The sequence below is a fragment of the Stigmatopora argus genome, chromosome 1 (genome assembly GCF_051989625.1).
Source record: "Stigmatopora argus isolate UIUO_Sarg chromosome 1, RoL_Sarg_1.0, whole genome shotgun sequence".
NCBI classification, from domain to species: Eukaryota; Metazoa; Chordata; class Actinopteri; order Syngnathiformes; family Syngnathidae; genus Stigmatopora; species Stigmatopora argus.
In genome coordinates, this window is record NC_135387.1 from 21,687,646 (window position 1) to 21,702,148 (window position 14,503).

The following is a 14,503-nucleotide window of genomic DNA, read 5'->3' on the forward strand; positions in this document are numbered from 1 at the left end:
CTATGTTAATTTTAAAGACCATTATTGTTTTTATTCAAGTTTGGTTATTAGAATGTCATGCTCTAGTTGCGTCCAAGTGATTTAGTAAACAAAAATCTTAATCAGCATTTGGTATTTAGGAAATAAGTACAACTGAAAAGACACGTTGCTTTGCCACTTGAGGCAGCCAGTGGGATATGTATTGCAACACTTTTAAAGTCTCTGGTGTAGACGGTAGGTTATGATTTTAAATTAAAAAATTAAAAAAACTTTTTTTTAAATCTATTTCTTGCATCCCAAATGACAGCCATCGTTCAATGTACTACTGTAACTTTACAGCCCCGACATTTGATTGTTGTTTTGCAGGTGTGAAGGGTGTGGTGGGAAAATGTAGTCCTGCTCATCATAGGCAAAAGCATACTCCCATTACTGTACTTCATTAAATCTAATCCGCCTTATAACGATGTTTTTGAAAAGCTTGCTCCTGCTGTGGCCAATCTCATTCGTAAAACTGCAGCGTAGGCGTTATTCTGTTTGAATAATAATAATAATAATAATAATAATCGGACATAGGCCATGTCGTCATTACCACAACACAAAAAAGCCTACTTGTCATCACACGCAGAAACTGCGTGTGACGAAATTGATGGTGCTTCTCCATAAGCTACGTTTAATCGGCAAAAGACCTAAATAAATAGTATCAACGATTAATAATCGAGATTAGTGTGCGATGGAAGTGAAATCTGAATATCTGACCTTTTCTGGAAAGTAAATGAAACTTTTACAAGAGGAATTTATTTAAGTGAGTAATTCTTAGTTCACTGTCTGGGTCGGCAGAAAGAAATGGGTGGAGAAGATCACAGAGTAGTGAGTCATGATGACCCGTCATAACAGCAAATGTCAACCTGAACACTTGTTATCTGGTGGATAAATATCTCCAAAGAATCGAGCATAAATAAAGATGAACCTAAACAACTCATCTCACAATCTTTCTCATCTGACCCCTGTCATTAATGAATATTTTACTATACGGCAAGATGTGTTTTCAGGAGGTGAAATGCAGTTACAAAATGTAGAAAAGCTTCAAAGTGGGTGAGCATGACTCATCTGTCTACCTGTAAGAAGGTTACGCAAAGGGGCAAGACACAGAAAGCAAAAAAAATCCAAATATGGAGTTGTGTCTTCAAAGAACTATTAGGAATTGACCTCGATGCAAAATGATGCCATCTGAATACCATAGTATGTAGCTAAGAAGTTCTATCCTAGTTTAAAAACTGAACATAGTGTGTCCTGATGGCCACTCGTAGAATGCTGGTGGCATCAATTGCTACCATTGAGCTTGACTCATGGTTGATAAAAAAGAAGACCAAAATGAATTTGGCCACCTGGCTAAAGTATGTTCAGTGAGACTGATCAAAGAAGCCAATTTTATGCAAAGCTTTTAAATTAAAGGGTTTAAATGTGCGTTATTTGTATAATTTTCTGTCAATAACCCACTGTACTTTTATCCCACAGCTTTGAACCCTGCGGCGAATAGTCCACTATGTCCTGTTCATAGTTTTAAACAGGCTAATTAAACTACACATCGTTTGGAGTAAATAACCCATAACACAGTCTAAAGGTGTAGTTTACATGTGAATAAATAAAATTAGTATTTGTGTCTTAAAATCCCCAAATTACAGTATTCATTCTTAACACTTTTACTACCAAGTATGTATTTTAACACTCTATAAAACCCAATTAACTTGAGCCAACAAAGGAGAATAAATTGCTCTGCTCACTGAAGAAAAGAATCCTTGGTAGATAATGGAAAAAGAAGTCATCATCTTAACAAAGAAGGAGCCATTAAAGACGGCAGCCTGTGGCAACACTTGTAATGGTTACTGTTTCGACACCAACAATTAAGCATTTATGAACCAGCATGCTTGTTCCCCCCCTCAGGAATGTCAGTAAAATTACTGGGGCAATTTATCAATTTATGGAGTATATGTTATAGTGCAACATTCCCCACAGTTCATTTAAATTTACATTCACGTTCACACTGATACCTAGGGGCAATTAGAGTATTCAAAACAGCCTACCCTGCATGTTTTGGGGACATGAGAAAAACCGGAGTACCCGGAGAAATCCCACATAAACCCGGGGAGAACATGCAAACTCCACAGTGAGGAGCGGCCTGGCATCGACCCCAGAACTGCCAGGCCGATGCACAAACCATTTGACTGCTTTTTATGTATACATTTGCAAAACAAAATCGCCCAAATAAATCGTTTTCGTGTTGTGTGATACAGTTTTTATCCAAATTTTGCGTAGAAAAAAATAATGTATTCCAATTTTGAATGAGGCTGTCACACCTGTACTTTTTTTGCACAGTGCACAGATGTCTAGATTTGTAGCTTCTCATGGAGCAGACTAGTGCAAGACACGAGTCACGGGTCACGGCCCCAAGGGCCACTTTTCATGTCAGCAGTTATTAAGAATCGTCACTCTGCGACTGTTGTCGGCTTTCCCGTCTCGACTGGGCGCGGCGCAGCCATTGGGAGCGACTGACTGGGTGGAGCTCGGTGGGCGGTGCTCGGTGTCCGCCTCTCGTGTTTTTGTTTCTGACAGCCAGGCGTGCAGTGGGGCAGGCAGTCAGTGGGTCAGGCAGCCTTTTCCATCCAGCGACAGAGCACCGAGAAGGAAAACGATGCTCGACGAGCCGCTGCGTTCGGCCGTGACGGCCGGCAGAACGGACGACACCTCGTTGGCTCTACCGTCGGACGCCCACCTGCACATGGGAACGCACCGCGTGCTGGATCAAGTGCAGACCGTCAAGAGGAGCAAGTCCAAACACGGCAAGAACGGCACTCCTACAAGTACGCATCACTTTTATATTCCTAATATTTCATACCTGTCAACCTCTGCCGATAACTGCCCTTATAAATGATTAGGATTCCCCTTACAAACCCCCCAAAAAACCTTACAAACACCGTACGGTGTTTGTAAGGTTTTTTGGGGGGTTTGTAAGGGGAATCATAATCATTTATAAGGGCAGTTATCGGCAGAGGTTGACAGGTATGATATTTCCATCTGGAACCAGAGAAATCGATGATCAGCTCAGTTGAGTTCACGATTTTGCTTGGTCATTTTATGTATTTCTTTTGGGGTGCTTTTCTTTTTAGGGCAATGGTGTCCAAAAAGTTTTATTATTGTTCCCTTTTCCATTGGCATTTTGTAGTTTAACTCTCCCTGATCAACTGTATCACTTTATTGTTAATACATTTTAAAAGGAAATGGATTTGGTATCAGAAGATGTTCGGCAGGTTGGAAGATGCCCCAACAAAATTGATGTGGCGGGCTGGATGTGCTTCTGGCCAGTCACTGTCCCGTTTATAAAAAAAAATATCTGTGAATACCTGTGGTATCGAATGCCAGATTGAACAATTAAATGCATGAAGACATGTGTATCCACTTTTAGTGACATTTGTGTGCCATGCCATTTTTCATTAGTATTGTATGTATATTAGTACTACGTCATTCAGATGTTAAGAGTGGCTTGGCTCAACACGTGTTGCAGGAAAAACACGGCTTTAGGCTTTTGTTTAAACACAATAAGTTACAATTCAATGGACTCAAGAGTTTGGTCCTTGGTCTCACCCTTCCTAAAAGTGTTTTTCATGGCAAAAGTAATGCTTTTGTACCTTTTAGCACTTGACTCAAACCACTTTTTATGACCTGGAAAAAACATGCAGGGTAGGTAGGCTGTTTGAATACTCTAATAGCCCCTAGGTATTAGTCTGAGCGCGAATGTAAATTTGAATGAACTATGTTGCACTATAAGATACTGCATAAACGGATAAATTGCCCCAGTAAATGTGTAGTTCCAGTAATCACAATTCACAAACAGAGTGCAATGAACTCCATTTGCCCCGTTATTTCTAACAGTGTTTGTGACCCATGGTCAAAAACACTCAATGTCCAACTTTTTTTTTGCTTCCTCTAACAGCGGAATGCGGCCCAGTGGCTATCGACCCCTCACACAGAAGCTTTTAAGGCTTAGGTTCTTGCAAAAAGAATAGGGAGAAAGTTGCTGAGAATCTAAATACAGACCATATGCAGTCAGATTGGTTTTATGCAGTCTCATGTAACAATTTGCTGACACTCCATGTGGAATGTTGTGTGCAGTTGATTAGGTCTCCTCAGACCTGTTCTGAGCACTTTTAGCCAAAAGTCAGCTGGGAAAGGCTCCAGCACCCCGTGACACTGGCGTGGCCAAGCAATATTGAAATTGAAGGAATGAATTAATAATAATACGTACAAGTATAATGGAGACATGCACATGCATGGACATCACATTTTGGGTCATGCAGCCCACACTTGTATCAATGTTAATATTGTTATACTAAATTGATATATGTATACATAATCTTTATTTTTTAAATGCAGACAAAAACTGTTTGAATACTGTAGAAACTCAAACTAGTTTTATGACTCATGCAAGACAAAAAAATCTGCCAAAACACGTTGGTGTTGGCGACATGATGTCATGTCTGTCCCACACCTAAATACCAATGTGGGAAAAGTAGAAAGCCTTTTTTTACGTTATCATTTTTAACTTGTATTTTCTAAACAGTTGCAAAGGTAGAAACATGAGTGAACACTATTGAAACAAGTCGTCTCATTTGCTCGTTTGTGAAAAGTGCTTTTCTTGTCATTTCTTTCCTGAAGCCAAATAGAAATGTTTCAAACAAAAAATGAAAAGTCCCTTGGAAATTCAGCTCTATGGTCCTCCGTGTCTTTTTCCCCAAACTCATTAGTGCATTTTTTTCGCAGGCCCCACGTCGCCACCTTTGTCAGCGCTTGACGAATTCGGAACATTCCAGTTTTTGCCTAGCAAAGCCAACGGCCTTTTCGGCCGCAGCAGCTCCACAAAGTCGACGACATACAACAAAGTGGTAATTGTTTCTCATCTCTAACACCGCCGCTTTTTTCTGCAAGTGGACTTCAGGAAAGCCAAAAGGCACACATTTTACAGTGTTTTAGATAATCTCCTGATAGATTTCCATGTGGGATATTTTCCGATTTACTCGTTTGTTTTGGAACATTGTTAATGGTTTCTGCATTTGGGCTCTCTGAGATTGGCAGTCCAGTGTTTGCACCGAGTGACCCTAGTGTATTTCAATTTTCCTTCTCACCCAAATTATTATAGCACTTGTCTTTGAAAGAATCCTTTTGAATATGAATTATATCCTACAAAGGAGTGTTGTCGTTCTGGCCATTTCAGGTGAAGAAGATTAACAGTGGTACAAGTTAAACAGACAGAAATGTGACTGACTATCGATTGAATGCGTAAACAAAGGAGGATATCACCAAACCAAAGAATTAGTCATCCTTTGTAAATGTCATAATGGTTAGGTTAGGGTTGCATTTGAATAGGCAAGTTTTACTATAATGTAAGGGAACTCCTTAAACTATTACTTTATGGTAACTACTGTACGATGCATGCAGAATATCAGGTCTTGATATGATTAGATACAATGCCAATGACGAAAAAATATATTTTTGGAGCAAGAAACTCTTGAAATCATCAATAACCGCTGACAGTTAGAACAACAATACAAGCCCAAACAGTCCCTAGTTAATGAGAATTGATTGAGTAGTAAGAAATGGAATGGAGCTTAGAGGCGTGTTTGTTCATTGGAAAGGCCTCTTGATTTCTGATTGAGTAGCCTTGCTTAGGAATGAAATGATGAAAAATGTCAGGTTTGCCTGTAAAGTGGCCGAATGACTCGTGTGAAACAATCAGCATTTCATTGGATTAATGAATGAGTGATTTCCACTCGACCAAACAAAGAACAAAGATTTCTTAAAATATTACAGTTATACTTTATTTTCTTGGACTAAAATCCGCACCATTAATGATTGATTTTATTTTCATACATAAGGCGTAAGGCACACTAGCACATGAATGGACTGCATTTGTTATTAGTTTATGGTCTTTTAACATTTGTATTGTCTTTTTTATGATTGGATTTCTATTGATTGCTGAAATATCAGTGTCACATAAAAAATTGAGAGATGCTCAATGGGAGAAAATACTATACCAGTTCAAGTACCGTATACATGAGGGGTGGGTAAACCGGTCCTCGAGAGCCGCTTTGGGTACAGGTTTTTGTTCCAACTGATCCAGCACAGACACTTTACCCAAATGAGATTTCTGCAGAAAACAAGAAGCACATGACTGCAATCCACTCTTTGTGAAATAGTTTGCCCACCCCTGGTATACATTATACAATCTACATTCCCTATTACGATTTTGGATGAAAACTACTATTCTTGCAGGTGATGTTATTTCTGAGTCAGTTTGATGTAATCATTTATTAGGTAACAGTGTTGACACATGTCAAATTTGCTACGTATAAGTGCTTCGAGGCTGGAAGATAAAAAAACACTATATAGTATACTGAGGTTAAAGTGACAGCGTTCTGTGCTAATCATCTGCTGTGATTAACTTTGCTGCATTTTCCTGAAATGTTTAATCAAAGGCACTCGCATACAAAAATAAATTTAATTAAGATTAAATCAAGCTGTTTGTCACAATGTGGAGGACTCTTGTGAATTCAGGTTGAGCTACCGCTGCGCACAAAGCACTACAGTGTTTACCGGTACTGGTAGAGAGTCTCCAATTGCAGCTATTACATTACCTGCTCCTGGTTTGTGTGATTGTTCAGTGTTCTCAACATAAACTGAAGAGTAAAGGAAGCAAAGGCATGCAACATTTCTGCAGAATCTACTACTGTGTTTTCGCAGGCAGAAAACAATGACTTTCCTTTAGATGAGAATACTTTATATTGTGTTTCTCCTTATAAACTCAAGTTTTGTTATTTCTTTGTTGGTTTCCACAGCAATATGCCCAAAAGAGTCGCTCTCTGTCGACCAAAAGCCTGGGAACTAGACACCAAAGTTCCTTTGGTGGAAGGGAGCCTGTCCTCACATGGCCTGATGTGATGAAAGCCAGCCGCAGTGATCCTGCCTTGGGGTCTGTAAGCATCAGGGTAAGCACTTGGTCATAAAGCACATTGCAAAAATGTTTTCATGATTCATTTAGTAGATTTGCACGTATTACTCTGTAGAGAGCCAAAGGGCAGACCGTCCAGAATCAAGTGAAGAGAGTCAGCACACACTCCATGAGCAATGGTGTCCACACCGCTACAGGCAAACAACGAGTCTTGGAGAGGCCTCCTGACCAGTCTCATAGTGTCAAAACGACCAAAAATGAACAACAATTGCCGTGAGTTTGTTTCTTTTAGAGCTAGCTTGTGGAGCAGGAGAAATGTGCGCTCTTTACTGAACAAAATGTGTACATCTGCAGCATCAACAATAGTCCCAGCGGATCAGATTTAACCATTAAGGAAGCTGTCGAGTTTTTGTCTCACTCTGAGGAGAAGTTCCAGCAGTGGGGTGCCACTGTCATTCAGCAAGTCACTTTTAAAGAAGATCATGCCAAGCAGGAGGTAAGAGTACGAATTGGGCACTTTCCCGAGATCTTACTATTACGGGAGAATACATTTGACTTGTCAAGTTATGTAAGGAAAGCACTTCAATTGGAACACGTGCCCTTTGAGGGACTGTCTGGCTCGGTCGGTTGCTTTGACATTGAAAGTGTGAAGGGACTAACGGCAGCGAGAGAAAACAGGACAGAGAGGTTGAGCAGCCAAGGGAGTGGTGAGAGAACATTTAACAATTAACGTTGGTTTCTTTTTGGCAAGCAAAAATGCTTGACATCGTATGTGGGAAATTTTGGAAGCTGCTCGACTGTGCATAACCAGTGCCATAAGGGAAACATTTTTCAGTCAGTTTTCTACTCTAACATTCCGAAGAAATTAATTTAGCCTATACATTGTGATTTATCAAGGGAGATATTTAAAAACGGACTTTAAAAGGCGTCAGTGAATGTGCATCTCTGTACATGTGGATGAATAGTTATCGAACAAAGAAGAAGCTAAAGGCAAATCCACAAATGACAATGACATACCTGTCAACCTCTGCCGATAACTGCCCTTATAAATGATTATGATTCCCCTTACAAACCCCAAAAAAACCTTACAAACACCGTACGACTCGTACGGTGTTTGTAAGGTTTTTTGGGGGTTTGTAAGGGGAATCATAATCATTTATAAGGGCAGTTATCGGCAGAGGTTGACAGGTATGCAATGAATCTTCTCCATTAGTTTAAACATTTTTCAAATGCCAGAAACAAAATGGGGGATTGGGATTTTTTTTGTTCAGACAAATATGTTTTTTTACTAAAGCTATTTGTCTGATAACCTCATACAGTAGTGTTGCATCTTTAACTTTTTCATTAGTTTTGTAGCCTAATCCACTTGTTTACGCTCATACAAGTGTAACTCGTTCAGGTTCTCCAGCTGGGTGGGATCCCCAATCTTGTTACACTGCTACATAGCCCAAGTGCTGCCGTGAGCCAGGCGGCTGCTGGGGCCTTAAGGAACCTTGTGTTCAAGAACCAGAAGAATAAACTGCAGGTCCAGCACTGCGGCGGTATCGCTAAAGCCTTGCAGTTACTAAAGGAGACGGATTGCAGCGAGACCCGGAAGCAGACCACTGGTAGGGGATTTGACCAGATGCAAATTTTCATTGACGAGAAGGGGAACCGAGAGTTTTTTTTGACAATCGTAGGCCTCCTGTGGAACTTGTCCTCTGCTGACGAGGTGAAGGGAGAAATTATAGCCACAGGACTGCCCACCCTGACGGAGAATGTAGTGGTGCCGTTCACTCGCTGGTCAGATGACAGTGTCACCAACAACATACACCCTGAGGTTTTCTACAACACAACAGGGTGTCTGCGGTAAGAGGAGACTGTATATTTGGGTTTTCTACATACCACATCCTTATCTGAAGGTCCGTGTACGGTGGTTCCGCTGTATTGGATTACTAGTCAATTTAAAGCACATACCACTACCCGAACCTTAAGATGGATATCAACATTATTGAATGCTTTGACATTTTTCCATTTGGCACTCAGTTGTTGTCCAGTTCTTGTCTACCAACCCGACCAAAAAATAGTAACATTAAACCAAATATTTCAATCATTTGCAGCAACCTGAGCTGTGCGCAGCTGAGAGAGAGGGCGGCCATGAGAGACTGCCGAGGTCTTATCGACTCTCTGATGTGCTACCTCCAGTCATGTGTGGCTGACGACAACCCCGATGACAAGGTCACCTCAACTCATCCTCTCATAGGCCTGCTTATCATCGTACTCGAGCTTAAAATCGGTGTTAGTTAGTGTCCAGAGACAAATCATTATCAAGAGTTCATATACGTCACACTCGAAAGCACCCGCTGAATAAAGCTTCATTTGATGAGGGATTCCAATCAGATTAGTTTACCAAGACACTTGCTCTTGAAGTTTGGTGTTTTCACTGATATTAAGGGCAGCTGGCTTTTTTCTCCATGGTTGGTCAAAAGAAGACCCTGTTTGGATACAGGCAAATGCATCATAGATTGTGATATCCCTTGGAGCTTTATGACAGCCATACAGTGTTGTAAACTGATGATGATTTGCATCCTGGGACTTGCCAAGCAGCCATTTTGTAGCATTGCTCCAACATGAATTGGACAACCAAGGTTAACGAAGGCAATGTGATAATCTGGAGAAAAAAAATGCAGAGTCTAAACTGTCAAATGCTGAAGCTATCACATCCTCGTACTAAAACCTGAAACAAAATAGATGAAGAAATGCCTTTTGGGAGATGAAATTTCAAATTCAGGATCACATTGCATCAATCACTTCATTGTTGTTGTCTGACTGGGAGTTTTGGTGCTTGTGAAGTGCACATTAAATCCCATGTCTCATGTGACACTCACAGTTTATATAATGATTACACTCTTCAGATCATTTGCACGCACACACATGCAGCTTTCTTAAAAATAGGTTGCACTGGCTTAACCTGTCATTCTTGCCTTTGGCATCTGTACACATTACTCAGTATTCAACCTTTTGTTTCTTGTTTAAAATCAAACAACCGACCTTGAAAAGGAAAGATCTTGTGTTCGGTGGCTTAGATGTTATTAATAGTGAAGGAAATCCTTTAATATATACATCCCATCGGGATGTTTCCAAACATTTAGTAAGTAGATTTTTTACACACAGCTGTTAACAGTAAAAAAAAAAAAAAAATCAACACTAAGCAACTACTTGAATTTACTGCCTACTTCTATCTCTCATGCAGTCTGTGGAGAACTGTGCATGCATCCTCCAAAATCTGACCTACCAGCTGGAGGCTGAATCCCCCAAGTGTTTTGCTGACCTTATCCCTTCAACAGAGAGCCAGTCCGGCAGGAAAAGCCCTACAGTTGGATGCTTCAGTCCCAAGAGCAGCAAGGTTCCACAGCAGGTAAATATCAACCAAATCCTTGACCGCCGTGCACTATTTTATCCAAGTTAATGGATTTTCCCCAACCTTTTCTCTTCAGTATTCATTTGAGTCATTTCAAGGAATGCTTGATGACGCTGATCCAAAAGGTGCCAAGTGGTTGTGCCATCCCAAAGCCTTGCGGACCTACTTGTCTCTACTCGGCTCGTCCCAGAAAGACGCCACACTGGAGGCCTGCTGTGGAGCACTGCAGAATCTAACTGCCAGCAAACATGCTGTGAGTCCATGAAAGATTGGGACTACAGTTAAATTCTTCGAAACTCAATACACTCTTTTCTCAAATGGCAGATTTTTTTTTTTTTAGCTCCGTGGTAAATATTTTAAACATATCTCTGCCATCACTTCCCTAATAACCTTTAGCACCCTGTTCATTTTTATTCTACTTCACAGGAGAATAAAAAAAAGATTTAAAAAAACAACAACAACATAGAATGCACACTTTGCCTAGACTCATGTTCAACATATTAATAGTGTTTTTGTTTCAGGGGTCTAATGCCATGAGCCAAATTCTGGTCCAGAAGCTGGGGGCTCTGGGGCACATTACCCCTCTGTTGAGATCAAAAAAGCAGAGCCTGCAGAAGGCAGCAGTCACCTTGCTTGGTAACATTGGCCGAAGCAGCGGCGTGCAGGCCTCCATGGGTAAGAAACATCGTATGTTCATTTCCCAGCAAGCGTCGAATCGAGTCTCTTCCAGAAAGCACCCCTGAGTGTTTCCTCTGTCCTTTCTGTAGCAAGGCAGGTTTTACCGGAGCTCACCGGCCTCCTCTCTGCTGGCCCCCGAGAACTGGGCAACTCCGACGAAAGCGTAGCGGCAGCTTGCAACACTGTGCGTAATCTCATCATGGCGGACACGGAGGCAAATAAGAAATTCATCGATAGCAATTTGGTTTCCTCGCTGGCCGATCTCAGTGGGAATGGGTGAGTTTCAACTATTCAAAACAGTGTTTTATTGTGAAAATAAACATCGACTACACCTGTACTGTCAACTTTTGTTTGAACAACAATGACAAAATTAGGTCATGAGACTTCAATTAAAAACAAACTGATTTCTAGCCCGTTTTTCATGTTTTATTGATAAAACTCCGAAAACATTAATATATATATATTTTCTTTTCTATTCGTCACATTATACACAATTTGCAGTAGCTAGCAACGCGATGAACGAGAAACCCACAATCATCATGCATCATGGAGTACGAATATTGTGAGATTGCATGTGGAAAGCTAAAATCTGGCTGAAATATACAGTTTAGTAATTTAGTAATTCTGTTTTTTCCTTCCAGTGTTTTTCCTAAAGGAAGCAAAGCTGCCTCTGTGCTCCTTTATCACTTATGGAATGACAAGAACCTGCAAAACGTTTTGAAAAAGGTAAAAGTCAATTATAGTATTATGCAGCACACAGAGGTTTTTTTTTTCTTCCACGCTTTGTCACACCCACCAAAAAATGGCCAGTAGTGTATATTTACGCATGCTTTATTATTCTGGCTGCGCATTCAATTCACTTTCTCTGTCAAACCCCACCCAAGTTGTTGAGTGAATACAGAAACACTCTCTTTGGCATCCTGGCAGACTGGTTCTCTGTACTCACTGTGTGTTTGGGGGGGGAGTACTAGTGGCAAAGGGATGAATTGTAAAAAGGTCAGGGCACAGAGGTTCTGGCATGTGGCTGTCAACAAAACTCGCACACATTATCCGCAGCAGTTTGCATAGAGAGAAGTTTGGCAAACTGATGGACGTGTACCTTGTAGGAATTCGTTGTAACGCAAAAAAAGAATATCTAAGTGTATTTCAGTTGTATCCAACTTTTACATCCAATTGCAAGAAACTTTTAGGAATTTTTAAAAACAACCTACTCGTTTATCTTTTTTTCCCATTCAACAACTTTTTTAAAAGGCTGAACGAGTTATGAAATTAACTCCCATTTAACTGATTAATTATTTTTATTTTAACTGATTAATTATGTTTAATTACTCATTAACATTAGAGATTCCAAAGAAGAGGTTAAGCTTGTTCTTTTATGCTTCATCTTTTTTTGTTTGTGAACAGATTGATTTGAGAACAATGGGCCTCAGTTAAGGCGCCACCTCTTGTCTCTCAAAAGTAAATCCTGGAAAAAGCCAGTGCTACTGGCTATTGGCTACTGCGTTCTGCTCCCCTGGCTTCAAAACAGAGCAATCTTGCATCGTTCCCCTCCTACAAACTTTGAATTTGACGACATAAATGCTTCATGGCAACTGTACAAGCGCCATTTTTTAATCACTATTATTTATTTTACCACAACTGTTAAGTCATAATCGATCTCTCCAAAAAATGAATGAGGAAGCAGGGACCACTGAGCATCTTTACACCGTCGGCACCTTTTGGGTTGACTTAGGTTGCGTACCCCAAATGAGTACCGTCAAATGGCAGGCAGCAATTGCTATGGGTGATGCCACTGTGACTTTGTCCAGTTTAGTTGAATTTACTACCAGACTTTGCAGTTACTCATGACAATCATGTCATTTTTATTGCAATTGAAGATCGGGAATATTGCCCAGCACTGATTTTTTTTTTGGTAGTGTACAATAAAAAAATGTAAAAATCATATTCTAGACATGTATGTGTAAAAGAGTTGTGTGCCGGACCAGCACGCTGACCAATGCATGTCAACTCTTCACCACCTCTAATAAGATTTGCTTTAGAGACCTGCAGAGGTGCAATTCCTCAAACTTTTTTTTTATTGCTTGTTCCACAGCTAGGAATGAGCAAGTCCTTATTCATCAACGACAGCACCATGGCAGCATACAGGTCTGTGCAGATTATCGAGTGATTGAAGTGGGAGTCGACAGGACCTTTGCTCGGAGGTATGTTATCAGAATGTTTGTGTCTTCGCCATTGCGGTTTACTAAATGCAGAAAAGTAGGATTAAAACCCTTTGCCGTTTGTCTCTGCTTTTCTCATACGTGTTGGTGTGTGTACGCAGTCTAGATGGAAATCAGCATGTTAAGACACTGTTGAAGCTTGCAACACGGAGGGTAAAATGACTGCCTTCACAAACAACGCATTGCAAGTTTATGTTAAATCTTATCTTCGCTGCACATGTTATTTAGGATGAGGAAAAATGCTTTTAATTTCATCAATAATCCTGCGGTGTTGTAGAATATTTAACTGGATTGGTTTGTGTCTGTGTACATTATTGGGCAAATGTTTTTTTGTTTGTGTGTGTGTGCTTGCTTTAACTTGTGAACTTCATGGTAAAAAAAAAAAATCCAAAACAGTCTTTTTTTGTGGCCTTGAGATGTTGACGACCGTGAAAGAAAGGGGATTTGTGTTTTATTGTTAATATAAATTCTATGTGAGCACTAACTCTTAATTTTTTTGATAAATATTAAGTTAGGGGAAGATGATTGGTTAGCACAGCACAGTGCAGTTCTGAAAACAAGGTTTCAAATTCCCAGATTCATGCTATCCTGTTTTGAGTTAGCATGTTCTTACCGTAGCTGTGTGAGATTTCTCTGGGTACTCCGGTTCCCTCCCACATACCAACAACGTAAATTCTCCATTGATTGAACGCTCCATATTTTCCGTAGCCGTGAATATGAATGTGAACGTTTTTTTTTGTCGCGTGCCCTGCAACTGTCGGATAGGCTCCAGCACCCCAAGTGACCTTTGTGACAATAAGTGCTATAGAAGACGAATTAATTAAATTATGGTTTAATTGCTGTTAAAGGAAAAACTTTTTAGGCTTCACTATTTAAATTGTTCTAACTCATTGATATGTTTTGAAAATATTAGATTGCACAAACTATGTGATAGTTTTGAAAAGTTTTGCATGTTTACAGTGTGGATAGTAACAGACTACTGGCAATTCATTAACTCACCGCAACAGTATAATTACTAATATACACAATCAATTATAAAATTTCCTTTTCTATTAGTTGCAAGCATGCAAACCGAGTGAGATGTTATGTTACAGAATGCTTTTTATTTTAACATACCCTGTTTTTATGAATAAAATGCTCAATTAAAAAATGAATGCGTCCTTGTTATGCCAGTTGTATTCAAAGAGTCACTGCAAGTTCAAGTGTAGTATAGTTTTATAACAACAT

At 40.0% G+C, this 14,503-nt stretch overlaps 1 protein-coding gene across 2 annotated transcripts; it reads left to right on the forward strand.

The window, feature by feature from the left end:
* Positions 1–2,590: 2,590 nt before the first annotated feature.
* On the forward strand, positions 2,591–14,434 carry pkp1a (plakophilin 1a). 2 transcript variants are annotated; one of them, XM_077616650.1, is made up of 15 exons: positions 2,591–2,837; positions 4,795–4,916; positions 6,867–7,016; positions 7,095–7,252; positions 7,334–7,475; positions 8,379–8,586; positions 8,659–8,827; positions 9,079–9,196; positions 10,212–10,376; positions 10,456–10,632; positions 10,901–11,054; positions 11,147–11,333; positions 11,699–11,783; positions 13,150–13,258; positions 13,378–14,434. In XM_077616650.1, the coding sequence occupies exons 1-14, from the start codon at positions 2,669–2,671 to the stop codon at positions 13,222–13,224; spliced, it is 2,079 nt and encodes a 692-aa protein (XP_077472776.1). In that variant the 5' UTR covers positions 2,591–2,668; the 3' UTR covers positions 13,225–13,258; positions 13,378–14,434. The 2 variants fall into 2 exon arrangements, with proteins under 2 accessions (XP_077472776.1, XP_077472784.1); XM_077616658.1 differs by having other exon boundaries at positions 13,383–14,434.
* Positions 14,435–14,503: the final 69 nt, after the last annotated feature.

Excerpts from the sequence above, each read along its gene's own strand:
- pkp1a (XM_077616650.1), top strand. The coding sequence starts at position 2,669 with ATGCTCGACGAGCCGCTGCGTTCGGCCGTGACGGCCGGCAGAACGGAC. Across the intron at positions 7,253-7,333 it reads AAAAATGAACAACAATTGCC|CATCAACAATAGTCCCAGCG; the intron begins GTGAGTTTGTTT and ends GTACATCTGCAG. Across the intron at positions 7,476-8,378 it reads AAGATCATGCCAAGCAGGAG|GTTCTCCAGCTGGGTGGGAT; the intron begins GTAAGAGTACGA and ends TAACTCGTTCAG.